The 21,892-nt window shown below is 44.9% G+C and overlaps 2 protein-coding genes across 7 annotated transcripts; both read right to left on the minus strand.

The window, feature by feature from the left end:
* Window positions 1-93: 93 nt before the first annotated feature.
* On the minus strand, window positions 94-12,797 carry LOC115110855 (peroxisomal membrane protein PMP34-like). Of its 4 annotated transcripts, XM_065010009.1 has the most exons (9): window positions 10,966-12,797; window positions 10,519-10,859; window positions 10,303-10,419; window positions 9,846-9,994; window positions 6,312-6,401; window positions 4,746-4,831; window positions 4,289-4,442; window positions 2,633-2,745; window positions 94-2,340 (listed from the first exon to the last, which is right to left on the minus strand). In XM_065010009.1, exons 2-7 carry the CDS (start codon window positions 10,532-10,534, stop codon window positions 4,292-4,294), a joined length of 609 nt encoding a protein of 202 aa, XP_064866081.1. In that variant the 5' UTR covers window positions 10,535-10,859; window positions 10,966-12,797; the 3' UTR covers window positions 94-2,340; window positions 2,633-2,745; window positions 4,289-4,291. The 4 variants fall into 4 exon arrangements, with proteins under 4 accessions (XP_064866081.1, XP_064866080.1, XP_064866079.1 ...); XM_065010008.1 differs by having other exon boundaries at window positions 10,519-12,797; XM_065010007.1 differs by lacking the exons at window positions 4,289-4,442; window positions 4,746-4,831; window positions 6,312-6,401; ... (2 more) ...; window positions 10,519-10,859; window positions 10,966-12,797 and adding an exon at window positions 3,463-3,542 and having other exon boundaries at window positions 94-1,999; window positions 2,235-2,340.
* Window positions 12,798-16,821: 4,024 nt separating this feature from the next.
* On the minus strand, window positions 16,822-20,249 carry LOC115110102 (PH domain-containing protein DDB_G0287875-like). 3 transcript variants are annotated; one of them, XM_065010013.1, is made up of 4 exons: window positions 19,606-20,249; window positions 19,217-19,246; window positions 18,682-18,974; window positions 16,822-18,098 (listed from the first exon to the last, which is right to left on the minus strand). In XM_065010013.1, the coding sequence occupies exons 1-4, from the start codon at window positions 19,832-19,834 to the stop codon at window positions 17,376-17,378; spliced, it is 1,275 nt and encodes a 424-aa protein (XP_064866085.1). In that variant the 5' UTR covers window positions 19,835-20,249; the 3' UTR covers window positions 16,822-17,375. The 3 variants fall into 3 exon arrangements, with proteins under 3 accessions (XP_064866085.1, XP_029491326.1, XP_029491324.1); XM_029635466.2 differs by having other exon boundaries at window positions 19,217-19,288; window positions 20,050-20,246; XM_029635464.2 differs by having other exon boundaries at window positions 19,217-19,288; window positions 19,606-20,243.
* Window positions 20,250-21,892: the final 1,643 nt, after the last annotated feature.

The raw sequence follows: 21,892 nt of genomic DNA on the forward strand, positions 1-21,892 counted from the left end.
ACAGTAGATGAATATATTCCAGGAAAACAACTGACACAATCATGGAAGCATTATGTACAAAACAAGTATAAAATGCACTGCTGGGAACAGAACTTGAAAACATCCATTTAATGATATCTTATGTCATTTGTACCAACGTATAGAGGACAATGCAGATACAGTGCCATCTTCCATCAAACATTGGCAGGTTAATTCTTTGAGCCTAAAATATAGAACAGGCTAGTGGTAGGTAAACATTACAGTACTTATGAATTGTGCAATACTCATGCGCCACATTCTTTGCAAAATAAAACTTCAATTTACTTTTATTGTAGGTAAATCATAACATGTTAGTGTTGTAGCGAATTCGGACATAAAGCCTACAACATACTGTAGTGTATTTGGGGGGGGGGGGTCTCCCGACGGACTCCCAGGTCCAGCGTCCAGATCCAAACCCCTTGACAAGGTCGCTAGGTGACGTTAAGGTAGCTCCAATATTGTGAAGTATGACATACACTATTTGGTTCTCCAGTTTGAGCAGAGCAGTCACACAATCCTTTAAAGGGGCAATCAGCGGTTCAGATAAGAGGCCTCCCCACCCTTTTCGGTAAAAAGCTGAGGGCTGGGCCTGGAGAAATGTAGGCTAACAACTCAAATTCATAGAGCTATCGATGCAAGGACTGACCATCAAAATGATAGTTTTATCCATGTTTTGAGGCTATTTAGGGTGGCAGCCTAGTCGTTAAGAGTGTTGCCCTAGTAAACGAAAGGTCACTGGATCGAATGCCAGAGCTGACAAGGTGAAAAATCTGTCGATGTGCCCTTGATCAAGGCACTTAACCCTAATTGCTCCTGTAAGTCGCTCTGGATAAGAGCGTCTGCTAAATAACAAATGTGTTTATTTACTTTGTTTATGTTGGGTTCTGATGGGGTACAACAGTTTCAACTAAGCTCATGAGGCATTAAGTTATATTCTTCAACAATAAATGAGTACATAATTTCTAAGTCCCAAAATAGATGTAGCAACTGCAGCTTGCCCCTTTAAGTCAAGAGTATTGCAATCAACCAAAAATACTTCATTTATTTTTATGAACAGTCATGTGTGTTTGGAGCAGTTGCTGATTGACGAAAGACAACTGACACTTAGAACATTTGTGCACTTGCTTCTTTTTCTTATTATCTTCCTTTTGACCGTGAGCTTTGGCCAAGTGCTGAGTGAGGTATACTTTCTGGGTGAAACCAATTTCGCATGTGAGGCATTTGTACGGTTTCTCACCAGTGTGAAGGCGCATGTGACATTTCAGATTGCCCTTCTGTGTGAATCCTCTCCCGCAGACAGTGCACGTGTGGGGTCTCTCTCCCGTGTGCACCAGGTGGTGTATCCTCAGGCTTGACGGACAGCTGAAAGACTTGCCGCAGTAATGGCAAAAGTACTTCGAGCTGTTCGAGGCCAGATCATCGGGAGCAACACACTTGTGTTTTTTGAGCTGAGTTTTCCCAGGATAACAGTTCTTACACACACTGCAGTACAGCGATTTGTGAGATTTCATATGCATCGTCAGATGGTTCTGCCGCAAGAAAGTCTTCTTACAAATCACACAACTTAACTTGTTTGTGTCGGATTTACTATGGGAGTGCAAGTTAAACCTATTAAAGTAACTGAAAGTCTTAGTCTTCCCAGCAGTCTTTCCAGCTTTGCTTTTTGACTTTGCTAAAGACTTCTTTGCATACGTTGGCTTTGTGATGTGTTCATCTTGTCCTTCGTTGGGCAACAGCTCGGTATCGTCTGGTAGGAACTCGTTCGTCTCATCGTCCTCAATGGGAAATACATGTTCGCCATATTCCTCCTCCACTCCGTCGATGGATATGAAACGTAAAGTGTGTCCTGTGGAGACATCCGTAGTTGACATCTCCAGTACCTGTTTATCCCGTCTCCCTGGCCTGTCCTGGCGGAAGGAATCAAAGGATGGATACTCATTGGAGGGCCCTTCTCTTCCATTGTCCAATAAGTCGTCATCTCCTGAAGCAACAGAGAAAATACAAAAAGAAGAATACACATACGAGTTGCGGCTTCGATTGCCTGTCCACCTATTCATGAAAAACAATGTCCAACCTCCACGATGACCAATTAAGAGAGGGTCACAGTGTCTTATAACTGTGCATGTCATCAAAAGCATACAGTTAAACCTATGCGATTTAGCACTACACCAGCCAGGCAATTCAAACATCTCATATTAAAACCTCTAACAACTTACCGTCTAAAATTATTGTTGGTCTTTCCTGTTGGTCTCTGCTGTTTATGATTTCCACCTCAAAATCCTCCTCTTTAACGTCAGCTTGGCCTGAAGGCACCCCTGTTGACTATGAGAATAAGACAAATCTTTTTTAGAGCCACTTGAAAAATGTAGACACTAAATAACAAAATGCATTGAAGGAATAAGACTTCAAAACATGACAGAAGGGGTAAGTGTCAATAATGTAGGGGAGCCTCTGATTCACTCATTTCAAAGAGCTGGGCATCTGACAGCATGTCCTCTGGTAAGTCTGAGTCCTCTGTTGGTTTCCACAATCCTGCCTAAGTGCTTTCTCATATCAGTGCAGATGAAGAACAACGGATGAGGCAAGGGAAACTGTCCTCAGTCTACTCACTCACTTTGGCAATGTGTTGCGGACTGTTCTCTGTGCTGTAGGGATCCCCATGGTTCCATAGATCAAGGCACCATTCCTTCCCAAATATTCCTTCGATGGTAGGGGACCCATTTAGACCTGGAAGAGAATGCAGAACTGAATTGGCACTTGGGAATATTGTGTCAAACACATTGAAAACAGTGGCCCCTATAGGACGAATAGACTAAAAGGGAAAGGAATGAAGACTATAAAATCCCCATTCTGCATGCATTCTTGTCAACACAACATGCATCCTCCTCCTTGTCATGGATGCATTATCAAAAGACCACAACATACCTCTGTCTATTCTGGTGATAGTTTCACCAGTTTGAACACCAACAGAGCGATAGTTTCCAGCCAGCTTGGGAGCTGTGCTTTTCACAATTGTCAGTTCACTTTCCAGATTATGCAATTTATCAATGAGAGCCTCATTTTCTAAAGAAATTCCCGCGTATTCGTCGTCAACCAGTTTGCACACATGAGCCATTGCGGTTCTAGACAGTATTTCCATGATGGAGGACAGTTGTGTGTGAAAAGAAGCGCGTTTAGACATGGCTCTGCGTTATTGTCCAAACACCGTTTGAATTGATATTAAAGTTGTTCAAACTAACCAAATATCTCGTAAATTTCGAACACAAAAATCCTACCTAACCCAGCTGCTGAACAGAATCTAACTGGGAACAAAAACAAGAGGCGATGGAAATTCAATTTCCGGCCGACGCAAACGTATGACGTGAAACAGATTAAAATAGCATACATGTGGATAAAAATAAGCTTTGTTAACTCGAACATTTTATAGTTAAACGGAATACATACCAATAATTTGATTAAACATATAGCACCGTAGTAAACGCTACATTTTAAACCTTTATTATTCTGTGGGGCTGTGACCCCATCTACTGGTCCAGAATTATATTACTGTAAAAAAAAAAAAAAAAAAACGCTCCACATCAGTAAAAGGAAGTACGCAAATCAGAGGAAAACATATTTTTAAAAAGACAATCTGAAAATGACAGTGAATGCATATGGTCAAAAAAAGCTAAAATGTACTTATTTGAGAAGCAACACTTTATTTCTACCTTTCTGAGAATCTGAAATGTTGGTGAATTATCCATCCATGACATTGTGCTGTACAAAAATGCATTTAATTACATCCCTTAATTATTCTATACGTTTGCCAGAGAGACAGTTAATAACACAATGAAAAAATGTCTCAGTGATTTGACAAGAGCAACAATGCATCACTGAATAATTTGTGGATTTAGTTAAGCAGCTAATCTTAGAAGAACATAGAAAGTACAAAATGGTGAAATCCACATGAGTCTGAGGAACAAGTGGTGTCTACTTCCACAAAATTGTCAGTTACATAAAAATAAATAGACAAAAAACCTGGGACAAGGAGAGCCCGGTCATGGCTAGAAGGGATACAGCTTTTGTCAAATGAACGTCAGATTTGGCTTTTCGTAGCAGGTTAGGAGAATTTACGCAGCAGATTAGGAGAATTACGGTTAGGAAAAGGGTTTGGTTTATTGATGCTCATTTGGGGATTTTGAGCTAGGGCCCAAGTGACTCCCATTCACTGTTTGAATGAGAGCTCTTCCCATAGGGAGCAATATGGGATCGGATGTCTGATGTAACATACAGGCTAGTGGCTGGACGCAGGCCTCTTCACTCCCATGACCCTGAAAGTGCTGCTGGCAATCTTCTCGTAGAGCAGGAACATGAGGGCAGCGGTCAGGACAGTCTGTAGGAGTTTAGCTTCCAGGCCTTTGAACAGGCCCAGCATGTCATACTTCCTAATGGCGGGAGAGAGTGTCGAAAAACAGAATATGTAGGAGATGAAGGCATTGGCTGCGTTCCAGGTAGTCTTAATTGCAATGGTGCTGCACATATGATCAGATGTCACAGCACCTGGAGAAGTGTTTGACATCTCAGGAAACACATGAATATGATATAAGAATCCTCTGAGATGCACAGCACGACGGCAATAAGACAACCTGGAACGCAACCACAGACTAAGTCTGGGTGTGGTAGCAGTCATGGTGCTTGGTAAATAAAATGTTGAAATAAGGTAGGCAGGTGTGTGTGTGTGGACCAACCTCACTCTATTGATCAGCAGGTGCATCACACTTCTCAGGCTGTTGACAAGTGGCGATCCGCCTGTGTGCTGCGTGTGTTGACCAAACTGAGAACGAGATGCAGATAACGAGCAGTGAAATTAACACACGGAGAGCTTGCTCCACTGGAACAACACAGCAGCAGAGCACTAAAACGCAACCTCCAAACTGGCGGACACACTCATACAGTCGCAGGACAGTCAGACAGCCCTCACGAAAGAGTACTACAGAATTACTACACAGAACCTATTTGTGCATTAGCGGCAACGCAGAGACTTGTGGGGATTGTGTGGTGAACGTGTAGTTTACACACTACTCAAGAAACACAAGTAGAGTTTTGTGGTGTCCGGTAGGAAAACAGTAGTGTCACCAGTAGTAATCACGTAGAGAGTTGTACTACTTGATGTTGGTAGCCGAGCTGTTTGCTAGTGTAACCGATGTGAAATGGCTAGCTAGTTAGCGGTGTTCGCGTTAAATAGCGTTTCAATCGGTGACGTCACTTGTTCTGAGACCTTGAAGTAGTAGTTCCCCTTGCTCTGCAAAGGCCGCGGATTTTGTGGAGCGATGGGTAAACGATGCTTCGTGGGTGACTGTTGTTGATGTGTGCAGAGGGTCCCTGGTTCGCGCCCGGGTATGGGCGAGGGGGCGGTCTAAAGTTATACTGTTACCATTGAAATGTAGCTATATAGCCCCTGTTTTCGGCATGCGAGTTAATAAGGTGTGTTTGTATGCAGATGTACAGTATGTTCATACTGGTATACTTACCCATTCTACTTACCTCTTTTGCCCTGTTACCAAGGAGGCCCTCGACATAAGAAGACTGGAGGCCATTGTTGGTAAGATTAATATTGTTTCTCAAATATTTATTTGTTCGTCTTATGTGACTTCTGTTAGCAGAGGATTGACAATGGCTTATAATTGTTTGTTTCTTGTACTTGTCTTTATATTCTAAATATAGATAAGGATGAACAAAACGTGTAAATATCTAATTAATAAATATTTTTTGCTATTACATTTGTATAAACATTTCTTGTTTGATGACATGTGCACTAGTCTAGTAGAGACACAGTAGTGACACAAGAAGATGTCAATAGTGAAGAGGCCCAGCATGCCATATTTCCTAATGGCAAACAGTTGTAAATGTGTCAGTCTTCATTTGTAATTCAAAAGGGTTTATGTGGGAAATGAAAAGGTATCAGGAGCAAATCAGTACTGACACAACACTACACAGGCATTAAGTAGTAATTCAATAGTGAACATGTAGGAATTGTGGTAGAATGTGTAGGTTTTAAGTAATAGATACCCAAAAGCTCAGTAGTTACACAGTAACTAGGAAATACGTAGTGTTCACAAGTCTTGAAACGCCTAATTTTATCACTCATTACTACTTGAATAACTACAGATATCACCACTGGTTTACTACACATCTCAAACAAATAGCCAAACCAGGTTTTGTGTAGATCTTGGGTAGAAGTGATTCAGTAGTACCTTTTCATGAGGAACATTCACACAAACACACGCATGCCCACATACACACACTGTTCTTACCCTCAGGATGGACTGTACAGTCTGTAGTGGGTATGTGACTGTGGTGGCCACTGCTTTGGCACCAATCAGAAAGACCTCAAGAGACAACAGCTAGAGAAATGGACAGAAACAGTATCACATTTACATTTAAGTCATTTAGCAGACGCTCTTATCCAGAGCGACTTACAAATTGGTGCGTTGACCTTATGACATCCAGTGGAACTGCCACTTTACAATAGTGCATCTAAATCTTTTAAGGGGGGGGAGGGTGAGAAGGATTACTTTATCCTATCCTAGGTATTCCTTAAAGAGGTGGGGTTTCAGGTGTCTCCGGAAGGTGGTGATTGACTCCGCTGTCCTGGCGTCGTGAGGGAGTTTGTTCCACCATTGGGGGGCCAGAGCAGCGAACAGTTTTGACTGGGCTGAGCGGGAACTGTACTTCCTCAGTGGTAGGGAGGCGAGCAGGCCAGAGGTGGATGAACGCAGTGCCCTTGTTTGGGTGTAGGGCCTGATCAGAGCCTGGAGGTACTGAGGTGCCGTTCCCCTCACAGCTCCGTAGGCAAGCACCATGGTCTTGTAGCGGATGCGAGCTTCAACTGGAAGCCAGTGGAGAGAGCGGAGGAGCGGGGTGACGTGAGAGAACTTGGGAAGGTTGAACACCAGACGGGCTGCGGCGTTCTGGATGAGCTGTAGGGGTTTAATGGCACAGGCAGGGAGCCCAGCCAACAGCGAGTTGCAGTAATCCAGACGGGAGATGACAAGTGCCTGGATTAGGACCTGCGCCGCTTCCTGTGTGAGGCAGGGTCGTACTCTGCGGATGTTGTAGAGCATGAACCTACAGGAACGGGCCACCGCCTTGATGTTATTTGAGAACGACAGGGTGTTGTCCAGGATCACGCCAAGGTTCTTAGCGCTCTGGGAGGAAACACAATGGAGTTGTCAACCGTGATGGCGAGATCATGGAACGGGCAGTCCTTCCCGGGAGGAAGAGCAGCTCCGTCTTGCCGAGGTTCAGCTTGAGGTGATGATCCGTCATCCACACTGATATGTCTGCCAGACATGCAGAGATGCGATTCGCCACCTGGTCGTCAGAAGGGGGAAAGGAGAAGATTAATTGTGTGTCGTCTGCATAGCAATGATAGGAGAGACCATGTGAGGTTATGACAGAGCCAAGTGACCTGGTGTACAGCGAGAATAGGAGAGGGCCTAGAACAGAGCCCTGGGGGACACCAGTGGTGAGAGCACGTGGTGAGGAGACAGATTCTCGCCACGCCACCTGGTAGGAGCGACCTGTCAGGTAGGACGCAATCCAAGCGTGGGCCGCGCCGGAGATGCCCAACTCGGAGAGGGTGGAGAGGAGGATCTGATGGTTCACAGTATCGAAGGCAGCCGATAGGTCTAGAAGGATGAGAGCAGAGGAGAGAGAGTTAGCTTTAGCAGTGCGGAGCGCCTCCGTGATACAGAGAAGAGCAGTCTCAGTTGAATGACTAGTCTTGAAACCTGACTGATTTGGATCAAGAAGGTCATTCTGAGAGAGATAGCGGGAGAGCTGGCCAAGGACGGCACGTTCAAGGGTTTTGGAGAGAAAAGAAAGAAGGGATACTGGTCTGTAGTTGTTGACATCGGAGGGATCGAGTGTAGGTTTTTTCAGAAGGGGTGCAACTCTCGCTCTCTTGAAGACGGAAGGGACGTAGCCAGCGGTCAGGGATGAGTTGATGAGCGAGGTGAGGTAAGGGAGAAGGTCTCCGGAAATGGTCTGGAGAAGAGAGGAGGGGATAGGGTCAAGCGGGCAGGTTGTTGGGCGGCCGGCCGTCACAAGACGCGAGATTTCATCTTGGAGAGAGAGGGGAGAAAGAGGTCAGAGCACAGGGTAGGGCAGTGTGAGCAGAACCAGCGGTGTCGTTTGACTTAGCTTTGACTTTTCAAAATGGTTGACGAAGTCATCTGCAGAGAGGGAGGAGGGGGGGGGGGAGGAGGATTCAGGAGAGAGGAGAAGGTGGCAAAGAGCTTCCTAGGGTTAGAGGCAGATGCTTGGAATTTAGAGTGGTAGAAAGTGGCTTTAGCAGCAGAGACAGAAGAGGAAAATGTAGAGAGGAGGGAGTGAAAGGATGCCAGGTCCGCAGGGAGGCGAGTTTTCCTCCATTTCCGCTCGGCTGCCCGGAGCCCTGTTCTGTGAGCTCGCAATGAGTCGTCAAGCCACGGAGCGAGGGGAGGACCGAGCCGGCCTGGAGGATAGGGGACATAGAGAGTCAAAGGATGCAGAAAGGGAGGAGAGGAGGGTTGAGGAGGCAGAATCAGGAGATAGGTTGGAGAAGGTTTGAGCAGAGGGAAGAGATGATAGGATGGAAGAGGAGAGAGAGCGAAGGTTGGGACGGCGCGATACCATCCGAGTAGGGGCAGTGTGGGAAGTGTTGGATGAGAGCGAGAGGGAAAAGGATACAAGGTAGTGGTCGGAGACTTGGAGGGGAGTTGCAATGAGGTTAGTGGAAGAACAGCATCTAGTAAAGATGAGGTCGAGCGTATTGCCTGCCTTGTGAGTAGGGGGGGAAGGTGAGAGGGTGAGGTCAAAAGAGGAGAGGAGTGGAAAGAAGGAGGCAGAGAGGAATGAGTCAAAGGTAGACGTGGGGAGGTTAAAGGATCAGTTAGTTCCAGAATAAATAGGGTTGGGCAGGTATATAAAATACAGCATACCAGGGTATTTTTATATATTGGAGGTATGACTTCCAATACAATGGAAGTGTTTGTGAATGTCAATATTTGTACTTTTTAAATCAATATTTTGAATCAAGATGTGTACGGATGCTTATTTATAAAACCCTCTTAGGCCTCACTCCCCCCTATCTGAGATATCTACTGCAGCCCTCATCCTCCACATACAACACCCTTTCTGCCAGTCACATTCTGTTAAAGGTCCCCAAAGCGCGCGCACACACACCCCTGGGTCGCTCCTCTTTTCAGTTTGCTGCAGCTAGCGACTGGAACGAGCTGCAAAAAAACCTCAAAACTGGACAGTTTTATATCTATCTCTTCATTCAAAGACTCAATCATGGACACTCTTACTGACAGTTGAGGCTGCTTCGCGTGATGTATTGTTGTCTCTACCTTCTTGCCCTTTGTGCCGTTGTCTGGGCCCAATAATGTTTGTACCATGTATTGTGTTTCCACCATGTTGTTGTCATGTGTTGCTGCCATGCTGTGTTGTTATATTATGTCTCTCTTTATGTAGTGTTGTGGTGTCTCTCTTGTCATGATGTCTTTTGTTCTAATTTAAAAAAAATATTTAAAAAATTCAATCCCAGCCCCCATCCCCGCAGGAGGCCTTTTGCCTTCTGGTAGGCCATCATTGTAAATAAGAATTTGTACTCAACTGGCTTGCCTAGTTAAATAAGTACTGGTTGACAGATAAAGCTAATGATTCCTCTTTGCTTTTCTGTTATACCATTTTGTTTGGTAGTGAGGGAGGACTGAAGGGCTTTTTCCCATCAATGAGAATTCAATTCCCATCGATAATTTTACCCAGTCTTTGCAAGTAATCCCTTCACCCCCTCCCATTACCTCTCTGTGAACCAAGCTTCTCATCTGCCTCTTCAAGCCCTCATAGATCATGAACTGGACAGCCGGGTTGAGCACCAGCAGGAGAGAGGGGAATGTCCCGTTCCACAGGGCCCCCACCCCTTCCTCCTCAATGATCTGCACCAAGGCATCTGAGGGGAGGAGAGAGGGACACTGTTTACCCTAGAGACAATCTGACATAGTGACAAATAAACCAGACTAGGACAACAGTAGTACAATGTGTGTGTTGCCTGCGTGTTTGAAAGAAATAGAGAAAGACAGAGGGAGAGTGTGTATGTGTCTGTACGATGCGAGAGAGAGAGAGAGATGATGCTGGCTGAAGAGGCAGTGGGCACAGGGATGTAGCTAAACTTGTCCCCAGAGAGACAGACATTATACTGGCACACATCTACAACTTCTGTTAAACTATCTGTTTCCAACATACTGCAGCTGCCTTTACCCATGATGCCTGAGTAGTTAGTGGGACGGAGGTCTGCATTGCGGAACTTTGCTCCCTGAAGCTTGAGCCGTGTGTTGACCACCCACAGCGGAGTGGTCATAAGCACGTTCACTACACCTGCAGAGATGGGGAGAGAGAAAGCTCAGAATCATTCCATGACACTGTTTAAGTGTTATTACGTCTTAATAACTTGGTTATTACGTCTTAATAACCTACCTGCAGCGGTGCCCATTAGCAGGTCTCTGCTTGGAGTTGACTTGTGTCCCCGGAGCCAGCTGGCTCTCAGGCTGTGGAAGCAGTAGAAGTAGATGAAGTTGGAGCAGCAGAGACTGCAGATCACTGGGAGCCAGCCCCTGTAGGGCGCCAGCCTGCAGAGAGGACAGGCAGGGGGACAGACACAACCTCAGGTGATTCTGTTCAAATACAAAAAGGCTAAAAGAGCAGAGAGAGAAAGCAGAACGAGAGAAAGACAGAGCTCTTGTTAACTAACAACCCCTCTTCCTTGACAATCTCTGACAGAATGGCAGGAGTGGACCTGGCTTTCCTCTTCTCATCCACTATAGAAAAAGAGGAACAGAGAGAATAGACATGAGACTTGCACCGAGATATCTTATGTCCTCTATTCAGTTTGCCACAAAGGCGTAAAGATATAGCTAGCCTTACCTTGCAGCCGTAGTCTTGCAGTGTCAAGTGGGAAGAAAACGGTCACACTCCCTTAAAAACATATAGGCCTACTGTCAAATGTAGAGTCTTCAACCTTATTTATAGGGGATACAGGTTTGGCAGTATTGGCCTGTCAGATAGCAATTTAAAGAAAAACTGCCCCTTGTTTTCATGTAATGCAGAGAATCTGCAATAACCTATTATAAAAAAAAGGCAACGCACATAAACAAAGTTAACTTACCACTGCTCCTGCCATTGCATGCACCAATCTTTCATACGAGAAAACTTCAGCAAATCAACAAAAAAAAAATCAGTTCCTTCCAGAGAATATCAACACGGCTGAATGCTCTTATGGGTTTTTCTCATAGACATTAAAACCATTTCCCCCCGAATGCACTTCGTACTAATTTTACATCCAGGTCGTTCGTATAGCCAATGGTACATATATTCCCTTTCCCAATAAGGTGATTGGACAATAGGAGATGCCGCGTGTTCATTTTATTGGCTTTTCCAGTTGTCACTCAAACAAATGAAACGGCAGGGCTGCCTTCAGTAGGCATTTACTTTCTGGAACACTCAATTGAACGGAACCGTTGCTGTACTGAATGACCAGTTGAAGAACGGGGACGGGTTGTCATACTGTACTGTATTTGGTTGGGGAACGCGGTCAACAGTACCACTGCCCTTTAAATACACTCATTACTTCAAGCCACACCCACCAAACCGGAGCAAACGTACCTCAGTCGGTTCAAGAACGTTTTGGGTAAACGTGTCATTCAGTACAAACCGTTCCGCAACATAGCAAACGCTCAAGCGAACAAAACGCATCTCAGGCTTGTCCAGATACAGTACCACAGACATAATGGTTTAGTTATATAACAAAAATGTGGACTAGGCTGCTGAGGGGAGGACTGCTCAAAATAATATTTGTAATGGAGCAAATGGAATGGCATCAAACACATGAAACCATGTGTTTGATTTATTTGATCCCATTCCATTAAAACTTCTTCAGGATCAGTGTCCCTTCTACGGGACGGTTGAGCTAACGTAGGCTAATGCGATTAGAAATAGGTTGTAAGTAACAAGAACATTTCCCAGGACATAGACATATCTGATATTGGCAGAAAGCTTAAATTGTTGTTAATCTAACTGCACTGTACAATTTATAGTAGCTACTACAGTGAAATAATGCGGAGAAAGCACAATTTTGAACATGAAAAAGTTATTCATCAATAAATGAGGTACATTTGGGCAGTCTTGATAAAAAAACAAAAACAGAAATGCATTGGATCAGTCTAAACTTTGCTGCCATCTAGTGGCCAACATCTAAATTGCACCTGGGCTGGAATAATACATTATGGCCTTTCTCTTGCATTTCAAAGATTGTACAAACAATTGTTTTTTTTCTTTGTATCATCTTTTACTAGATCTGTTGTGTTATATTCTCCTACATTCCTTTCACATTTCCATAAATTTCAAAATGTTTCCTTTCAAATGGTACCAAATGCATATACAGTTGAAGTCAGAAGTTTACATACACCTTACCAAATACATTTAAACTCAGTTTCACAATTCCGGACATTTAATCCTAGTAAAATTTCCCTCTCTTAGGTCAGTTAGGATCACCACTTTATTTTAAGAATGTGAAATGTCAGAATAATAGTAGAGAGAATGACTTATTTCAGCTTTAATTTCTTTCATCACATTCACAGTGCATCAGAAGTTTACATACACTCAATTAGTACTTGGTAGCATTGCCATTAAATTGTTTAACGTGGGTCAAATATTTCAGGTAGCCTTCCACAAGCTTCCCACAATAAGTTGGGGGATTTTGGCCCATTCTCCTTACAGAGCTGGTGTAACTGAGTCAGGTTTGTAGGCCTCCTTGCTCACACACGCTTTTTCAGTTCTGCCCACACATTTTCTGTAGGCTTGAGGTTAGGGCTTTGTGATGGCCACTCCAATACCTTGGCTTTGTTGTCCTTAAGCCATATTGCCACAACTTTGGAAGTATGCTTGGGGTCATTGTCCATTTGGAAGACCCATTTGCGACCAAGCTTTAACATCCTGACTGAGGTCTTGACATGTTGCTTCAGTCCCTCCTGCATCAAAGCACCCCCACAACATGATGCTGCCACCCGTGCTTCATGGTTGGGATGGTGTTCTTCGGCTTGCAAGCATCCCCCTTTTTCCTCCAAACATAATGGTCATTATGGCCAAACAGTTCTATTTTTGTTTCATCAGACCAGAGGATATTTCTCCAAAAAGTCCCCATGTGCAGTTGCAAACCATAGTTTTGGAGTAGTGGCTTCTTCCTTGCTGAGCGACCTTTCTGGTTATGTCGATAAAGGACTCGTTTTACTGTGGATATAGATACTTTCATACCGGTTTTCTCCAGCATCGTCACAAGGTCCTTTGCTGTTGTTCTGGGATTGAATTGCACTTTTCTCACCAAAGTACATTCATCTCTAGGATACAGTGCGTCTTCTTCCTCACCATTATGACGGCTGCGTGGTCCCATGTTGTTTATACTTGCGTACTATTGTTTGTACAGATGAACATGGTGCCTTCAGGCATTTGGAAATTGCTCTCAAGGATTAGCCAGACTGTGGAGGTCTTGGGTGATTTCTTTTGATTTTCCTATGATGTCAAGCAAAGAGGCACTGTTTGAAGGTAGACCTTGAAATACATCCACAGGTACACCTCCAATTGACTCAAATGATGTCAATAGGCCTATCAGAAGCTTCTAAAACCATGACATAATTTTCTGGAATTTCCCAAGCTGTTTAAAGGCAGTCCACTTAGTGTATGTAAACTTGACCCACTGGAATTGTGACGAAATGAATTATACGTGAAATAATCTGTCTGTAAACAATTGTTGGAAAATGTACTTCTGTCATGCACAAAGTAGATGTCCTAACCGACCTGCGAAAACTATAGTTTGTTAACAAGACATGTGTGGAGTGGTTGAAAAACTAGTTTTAACGACTCCAACCTAAGTGTATGTAAACTTCCGACTTCAACTGTATATGCATATCCTTGCTTCAGGGCCTGAACAACAGGCAGTTAATTTTTGCATAAAATGACAAAACTGAAAAAAAGGTGCAGATCCTTAAACGGTTTCAATTCCGCTCCAGCCATTACAAGCCTGTCCTCCCCAATTTAGGGTGCCACCAATCTCCTGTGGTTTGGAGTTACTTTTCTGTAATATCTCTGGATTGACGCTTGTCCCACAATGTTTTCCGGTCGTCACATTTACCACAACCACAAAGTTATAAACCCTGCCTATTTCTAAAATAAAGATTCTTAAACTTAACCCCTTTATTTAACTAGGCAAGTCAGTTAAGAACATTAAGAACAAATTCTTATTTACAATAACGGCCTACACCGGCCAAACCTCCACTAACCTGGACAACGCTGGGCCAATTCTGTGCCGCCCTACAGGATTCCCAATCACAGCTGGTTGTGATACAGCCCGGGATCGAACTAGGGTCTGTAGTGACACTTCTAGCACTGCGGTGCAGCGCCTTAGGCTCCCAGGTGGCACAGAGGCCTAACACTTTGTGGCTAACTGTAACCTTGAATTAAGACCAAAAAGCACATTTTTATTTTGATACATTTTTTAGGATAGACAATTTCGACCTTGTGGCTGTGCATCTAGTGGAAATCATGTTGTTTTCATAGTCTTGTTCATTCTACAGGCTAGCTACTACACCCGTCTGTATTCTGAATTCTAAACTGTGCTCCTTTCTGGAAAAGGGTATGTTGTTTTATTGTGTTTTGTGGTTGCAAATATTAAAGTTCACTACAAAAATGTACTTTCTGCAGCCCTATTTGACAAATTCTAAACTTTTAACATTTGTAACAGTCATGTCAGGAAATAAATGCATTTTAGACAACTAATCACAGTAATTAATCACAACAAAATTAGAAGACAAATATATCAAGCATCGAGAGGCCTCTTTCCCCATCCAAAGGTATTCAAAAGTCTCTCTTCTTGTCCATGATATGTATTGATGCTTATAGCTACAAATAATCTCTCTACCACCTCAGCAAAAACTTTACAAACAGCCTCCCCACCCCTCCAGGACAGAAAGGCTATAGAAGCACCCAGTAACACACTGACCAGAGCTGAGTACATCTGCAGAGAGAACCCCAGGCACATGGATACAACCACAGCTACAGTCAAGCCCACTAACCTTCCTATTAGATGTCTGGGTGAGAGTTGCCCCAATTTATCCCACACCAAAAAAACTGACATACCACCACCACCACCAAGCCACCTTTGCCCTGCACACCACCCCAACCCCAGCACAACTAGGGCCCCCAAGTTGTGGAGGTCCCTCCGTGTCCCTAGAATGGATACTACCAAGGCTCCTGTGGCCATGCACCCAGGAGCCAAACACAGCACCATCCTAGCAGCCCCTACAGCCACTGACACAGTAATGAACTGTGCCATCCTGATCTCACCGCTCTTTGCCACATTCTTCACTGCCCTGACCGTCATGATGCTCATCAAACCAGCGATGACCACCCCACTCACTGCAGCCACCCTGGCCCCCACCCCGCTCCCGCTCACCCCGTTACCCACAACCTCCCACCACACCCCAGGCTCTAGGAGCTCCTCCACCCTGCCCACCCCATCTGCAGCACCCACCCCCAGCCCGATCAGAAGCCCCAAGAAGGGGGCGCGGAGGACCGATGCAACCAGGCCATTAGACCCAGACAGGACCTCTGCTATCCAGACCACTGAGATGGCTGCTAGTCCTCTCAGAAGCCCGATGGCACCCCCTCTGGCTGTGGTTCTCAACACCAGCTCCACACAGAGGTGGTAATCCAGCGGTCTTGCTGGTGGCAGTGACTCCGCTGCCCCTGGACTCTCCTCCTCTATGTCTTCCAGTCCCAGTACTGTCCATGCTCCAAGAGAGAGAAAGAGAGCTCCCAGACTCACCACTATCAGTGTGGCCCTTACAAACGCCCACTGACGTCCCATGATGCTCCAGCATCTACCCCCTCCTCCTACGTCCTTCTCGTATTTTCTTCTCCCCTGGATGGAGAACGATCTGTCTCCCTCTGTTCCCTCTCCCATCGTTTTGTTTTTGATGAACAATTTTTTTTTTTTTTACTGAATCACCTAAACTGTACAGTCAATCACCCTCTCATTGTTTCTGTCTCCATTGGATGAGTTGAGGCAACCTGTTTTTCTTAGCGAAAGGTGAAACCAGAATTTGGTTATCTGATATCCCCCACCCCCTCAGAGTGGATCAGTTCCTTCAGTCTGTCTCACGTTGACTACTGAAGGTGCCTCTTCTAAGGAGATCCCTCTCCATCACTGAGGTACTGGTTGCATCTATAGGTTAGAGAACCACGATGGAAACAAGTCGAGACTTTTGTGTCATCCTCAATGATTCGATTTACGCACCTTGACTATACAGTATGTTTCTCTGTTGTTGTTTTTTACAAGCCGGCAACACTATGAAAACACCAATTTAGAAAACATTGCTATCATTTAAGATGATCTTTGTCAAACAATTCACTTACTGTAGCTACAGGTGCTGTTCTCTATGGTTGTTAGCCTGTCTCAGAGCGTCTGCCTCGGTCTGAATCGGCCTCATGCATACTGCCTGACAATCAAACCGTTGAGAAGGCTGTGTGTGTGTGTGTGTGTGTTTCGGGAGTTACTGGTTGGACCAGATGCCAGACTAGTGAGAACAAGTCTCACCTACTATTTCACAATCCTTATCCATCTGTGTAGGCCTAAATTGTGGTTTCCACTCACCACACCGGTTTCTCCAACCATAACTGCTGCAAACAAATGCTGCTTTTGTAAATTACTTTGATTATCATGCTCAATCATTAATTAATTAACCATTTAATCAATCAAAATTGTTATTCCATTGTAAATTCTACAACACAATCAATTAACATTATCTGAGTCTCGCATCCGAAATGGCACCCTATTCCTTACATTATGCAAATTCGAATATGAACCTCGAACCCAGTTCCCCTCTAATCAGGGACCAATTTAGACCTGGGACACAAGGTGGGTTTTCACTGGGTTTTAGCTCATAGAGTGCACAATATAGGGAAAAAGAGTACCCCTTCGGTTGCATGCTGAGTCAGCCTCCCCGTCTCTCGGCCAGGCTCTGCAGTAGGGCGATTACAGTGTCACTTCAGCTAGTCTCTGCAGCAGCGTTTCCACTAGATTATATAGCCATAAACTCCAAATTCATGAAAACAAACATGAGCTTTTTGTACTTATTTTAAGATTAGGCATAAGGTTAGTAGTGTGGTTAATGTTAGGTTTAAAAATCTAAATTTAAGAAGATGAATAGTAAAAATAGGCGGGGTTTAGCCATAATTATGGCTTTGTGGCTATAGAAGTTAGTGACAACCCGGGGCGATGACTGTCACTTCCTGTCTCTCTCAGCCAGTCTCTGCAGCAGGGCAATGACTGTGTCCTGTTTGGAGGAAAGCAGCTCCAGAGCCGTGGCCATCCTACCCAGGGACTCTGCCATGCGCGCCTCCCTCCTCTCGCGCCTCCTCCCCCGGGCCTCCATCCTGCTGCGACGCCCCTGCTCCTCCTTGGCCTGCCCCTCCTGCCTCCTCAGGAACTCCTGCAGCAAGGAGGTGCCTTCTTCTGCTCGCTTCTGCTGCTGGGCCAGAAGGGAGGTAATGGAGGATCCCTTGGAGGAGAAGCGACAGCGCTTCTTTCTGCGGAGGTCTATGCGGCTGAGGTTGGAGGGGATGTGACGGGAGGCAGGGGGCTGTGCGACCGGAGCAGGGGAGGGGTTTGGCTGTAGAGGGTCTGTGTTATTGGCTATCCTGGGGGAGGGTGTGTCCAAGGGGGTGGGAAGAGGGAGGGAGGAGCGGACAGGGGTAGGGGGAGGGAGGGATCTGACAAAAGTGTAGAGAGGGAGGGTGGAGGGAACTGGCGTGTGGAGTGGGAGGGAGGAGGGGACAAGGGTGAGTGTCCGAGTGCATGCAGTGATGAGGTTGCCATGGGGAAGGAGGGGCTTCTGCTCTGTTTTGGTTGTTTCCGTGGCGACGTTCACCTTAGGGATGCTGGTTACTAGGGTAGGGCTGCTAGTGGTCTCGGCGCCGATGGTGTCACCAAGCATGGCATCCATCATCTTATGAGCGAGTGAGAGACAGACAGAAAGAGACAATGTTGAGATAAGAGGGTCTTGTTAGTACCCTTGGGCAGCTTTGTTTCTTACTTTCATAATACACCCCCAATGTCACTAGAATTGATGAGCATTCACTACAAGACCACTAGAACAACACTTTCAACAAAATGAATAGACGGTTGCCTGACGTCACGAAAATGATGCGTGAGCTACGCATGAGTAGAAGGCTGTGTGTTGCTGTGATCCTGAACAGCCCGTTAGCTCGAAACAATGACAAGAAACTGCCATGTGGGGCATTGTAGGTGGCCTGTATCTTGTTTGTGATACCATGTCATGTTTTAAGGTGTTTTGACTTATACCATGTCTATGATAATATGGCTCAAATGCACTAGTTAGCTAACAACTGGCACAATGTATTTGAGACAAAAAGTGCTTATTGTGTTTTCAATAAACATTTGAAGACGAAATATAGTTTCATTAATCCTATGATTCTAAGCCAACCCCTGTCTGTTTTGCCCAGAAGATGCACACGCATCGGTTTTCTTGCTAAACAACACACGTCTGTCATAATAAAACAAACAAGTACCTCAAAGTACTCCCAGGAGGTTCTGGCCTGGCCGGTCTCCCTGCCTCTGTATTTGACCCTCTTGTAGGTGACGATCAAGTTGTTCCACTTGCGGCGGATCTTCTCAACGGGAAGACAATGACCCTGCTCCTCCAACTCCTTCTGTACGCTCTGGAAGAGCTGCGAACGCTCCCGCGTCCCGTACAGGCTCCAGCGGCGCCCCACTGCTTCGATCAAGTACACGATGGCCTGGTAGGAGAACTCTGGGGAAACCTGGGGAGGAGGCCGAGGAGTCGGGAGGGTCATGACTGCGGCTGAGGAGAGGAAGGAGGTTGGAGAAGAGGGATGTTTAATAAGTATATAAGTACTGTTAAGTCGCTCGATCAGCTAGCCAGCATGCATGTGAGATTTGGTTCTGGGTGCTGCAGATAAATGGTACATCTACAGTAGGTGCTTAGACCAAGAAATATAGGAAGAGTTCTATTTATTAGATGTGCCCTATTTATTTTACTCCCCTCCATCTCATTAACTCTTTAACGGGAAAAATAGGACTCACCTGGAGCTATCTTTAAGATGGTTTTGCCATCTGCAGAAGTGGAGGAAAAGAAACGGTCAGCACTCACAGGATCTAGTGGACAGAAAGAAAGGCAGGTGTCACATGCAAAACCGTCAAAATACAGTTTAGTATTTTGCGATAGTTTATAATATCAATAATATTCTGATAATTCATTATAGATTATACAAATATTTATAAAGTGTGCAGAGAATGTTCCTGTTTCTCCCGGTTTGCCTTTTACGTCCAATACCTTCACTATTCAGCTCTGGGTGTGCGGTAGATTCGGCCTATTATCTAATAGTGTTTTTAAAGTAAAAGTTAAAGTTCCTGTGAGACAAGACAAAAAGATATGCTCTCGCTGTCTTACTTGTACGGTACCAACAACTTACACAGTACGATGGGTTTGCTGCTCGTTTTAGTTGCTAGCCGCCCATGCTGTGTTGAATATCCTGCATGGTCTTCTATTGGACCGCCTTCTCCCGGAGAAATATCATGACGAGCTACAGACTCCGTAGCTCTTTTGCCCGAAAGCAGCGAAGATGATTCGTCTTCATCGTCAAAGGACTCGGAGTCTTCACTTTTCACAGTGATATTCAACGACATTACCGCGTCTACCATGCGCACTGTCTTGGTTATGGAATCGCTCGACCACGTCTAAATAGGCTGCCTATATGGCTGTTTCTCTCAATTCTTATGAGAAGGAAAAAGTTTTAGTCTTTCATTTAGATAAAGAAATTCGCCTACAAACCCCAACATCAGCCACTATTGCAGTATTTGCATTCTCGGACATGTGACTTTACAACAAGCTGAAGAGAAATGGCTGCGTACTTTACCAGGCATGTCTGCGCAACGCTGCTTCGCAGCTCTGGGCATGGATTCGCTGCTGGCAATTGTGGTGACGTGTACTAGCGTGCGCAGGCCCTGCACGAGTGCAGAGACGCAACCGCAGACGCTGCCCAGACTGCTCTGAAGAGGGCGCTGCTGCTCTGTCTGACATTCTCCTCAACAGAACCGCACGTACAAGGCGGATACAAAGAACTATGAAGGTGACATCAAAGATGGAACAATGAGACAGATATTTCACTGGATGTTTAAATGTGAAGCATCCGCTTGACGTTTCCACTCGCTTCCAAATATGGTACTGAGAGGAAGACTACTGGCGGATAGTAGGAGAAGATGGAACGAGATGGATTTTGGCCGACATTCTGCAAATGTTCTCACCGATGAAACATTTGATCTCAAAGTTTTCTGTTCCCAAAACTAGAATATGTTATGAACAGAGTGGACTAAAGTGTGTAGACTTTAGCCTTTGCAAACGTTTTTAAAAAATGCAGTTGTTTAGGAGTGCAAAGGCGAATCGAGTTATTGCACACGCGCACTTCACGTAGTAGGCGTTCCCTAACGGAAATATGTAATATGCGCCAATAGGATTTCGCTATCTCGTGCATGGCTCTGCCTGCCTGCCCGCCCGCCCCCTGAAGTTGGTTGCTGAATGGAGTACTCTTGAACTCTCTCTCAAATAGATCTTTCAATCTTTCGCCCATTCCACGGAACTCTGCATTATCCCTCAGAAAAAAAGATAAGACACATTTGTATAGAAAACATAGTAAACAAGCTAGAAATGCAATAAACAACTAATTTAGCCTAATTCATATTTGTTATGGATTAAACAAGGGCACATTATTAAAGTGTTATTCATTCATTAGCACAAGTTGACTAGTATAATCAAAATGTTAGCCCTGGGTCTTCACATTGAATACTGCAGTAGTGCAGTCTCACCCTGTTAAATGTGGCACAGTTGGTGAAGAGATAAGCAACACATTAGACACAAAGTTTTGCACTGTTTGGTAGAGATTCTGTTGAAGCACCATTGGCAGTGATTACATACCTTGAGTCTTGGCTTGGCACACCTGTATTTGAGGATTTTCTTGCATTCTTTTTTATTTTTTTTATTTCACCTTTATTTAACCAGGTAGGCTAGTTGAGAACAAGTTCTCATTTGCAACTGCGACCTGGCCAAGATAAAGCATAGCAGTGTGAACAGACAACACAGAGTTACACATGGAGTAAACAATTAACAAGTCAATAACACAGTAGAAAAAAGGGGCAGTCTATATACAATGTGTGCAAAAGGCATGAGGAGGTAGGCGAATAATTACAATTTTGCAGATTAACACTGGAGTGATAAATGATCAGATGGTCATGTACAAGTAGAGATATTGGTGTGCAAAAGAGCAGAAAAGTAAATCAATAAAAACAGTATGGGTATACTATAGGTATGGGTATACTATAGTATAGGTGAAAATGGGTGGGCTATTTACCAATAGACTATGTACAGCTGCAGCGATCGGTTAGCTGCTCAGATAGCTGATGTTTGAAGTTGGTGAGGGAGATAAAAGTCTCCAACTTCAGCGATTTTTGCAGTTCGTTCCAGTCACAGGCAGCAGAGTACTGGAACGAAAGGCGGCCAAATGAGGTGTTGGCTTTAGGGATGATCAGTGAGATACACCTGCTGGAGCGCGTGCTATGGATGGGTGTTGCCATCGTGACCAGTGAACTGAGATAAGGCGGAGCTTTACCTAGCATGGACTTGTAGATGACCTGGAGCCAGTGGGTCTGGCGACGAATATGTAGCGAGGGCCAGCCGACTAGAGCATACAAGTCGCAGTGGTGGGT

Source organism: Oncorhynchus nerka, linkage group LG26, assembly GCF_034236695.1.
Source record: "Oncorhynchus nerka isolate Pitt River linkage group LG26, Oner_Uvic_2.0, whole genome shotgun sequence".
NCBI lineage: Eukaryota > Metazoa > Chordata > Actinopteri > Salmoniformes > Salmonidae > Oncorhynchus > Oncorhynchus nerka.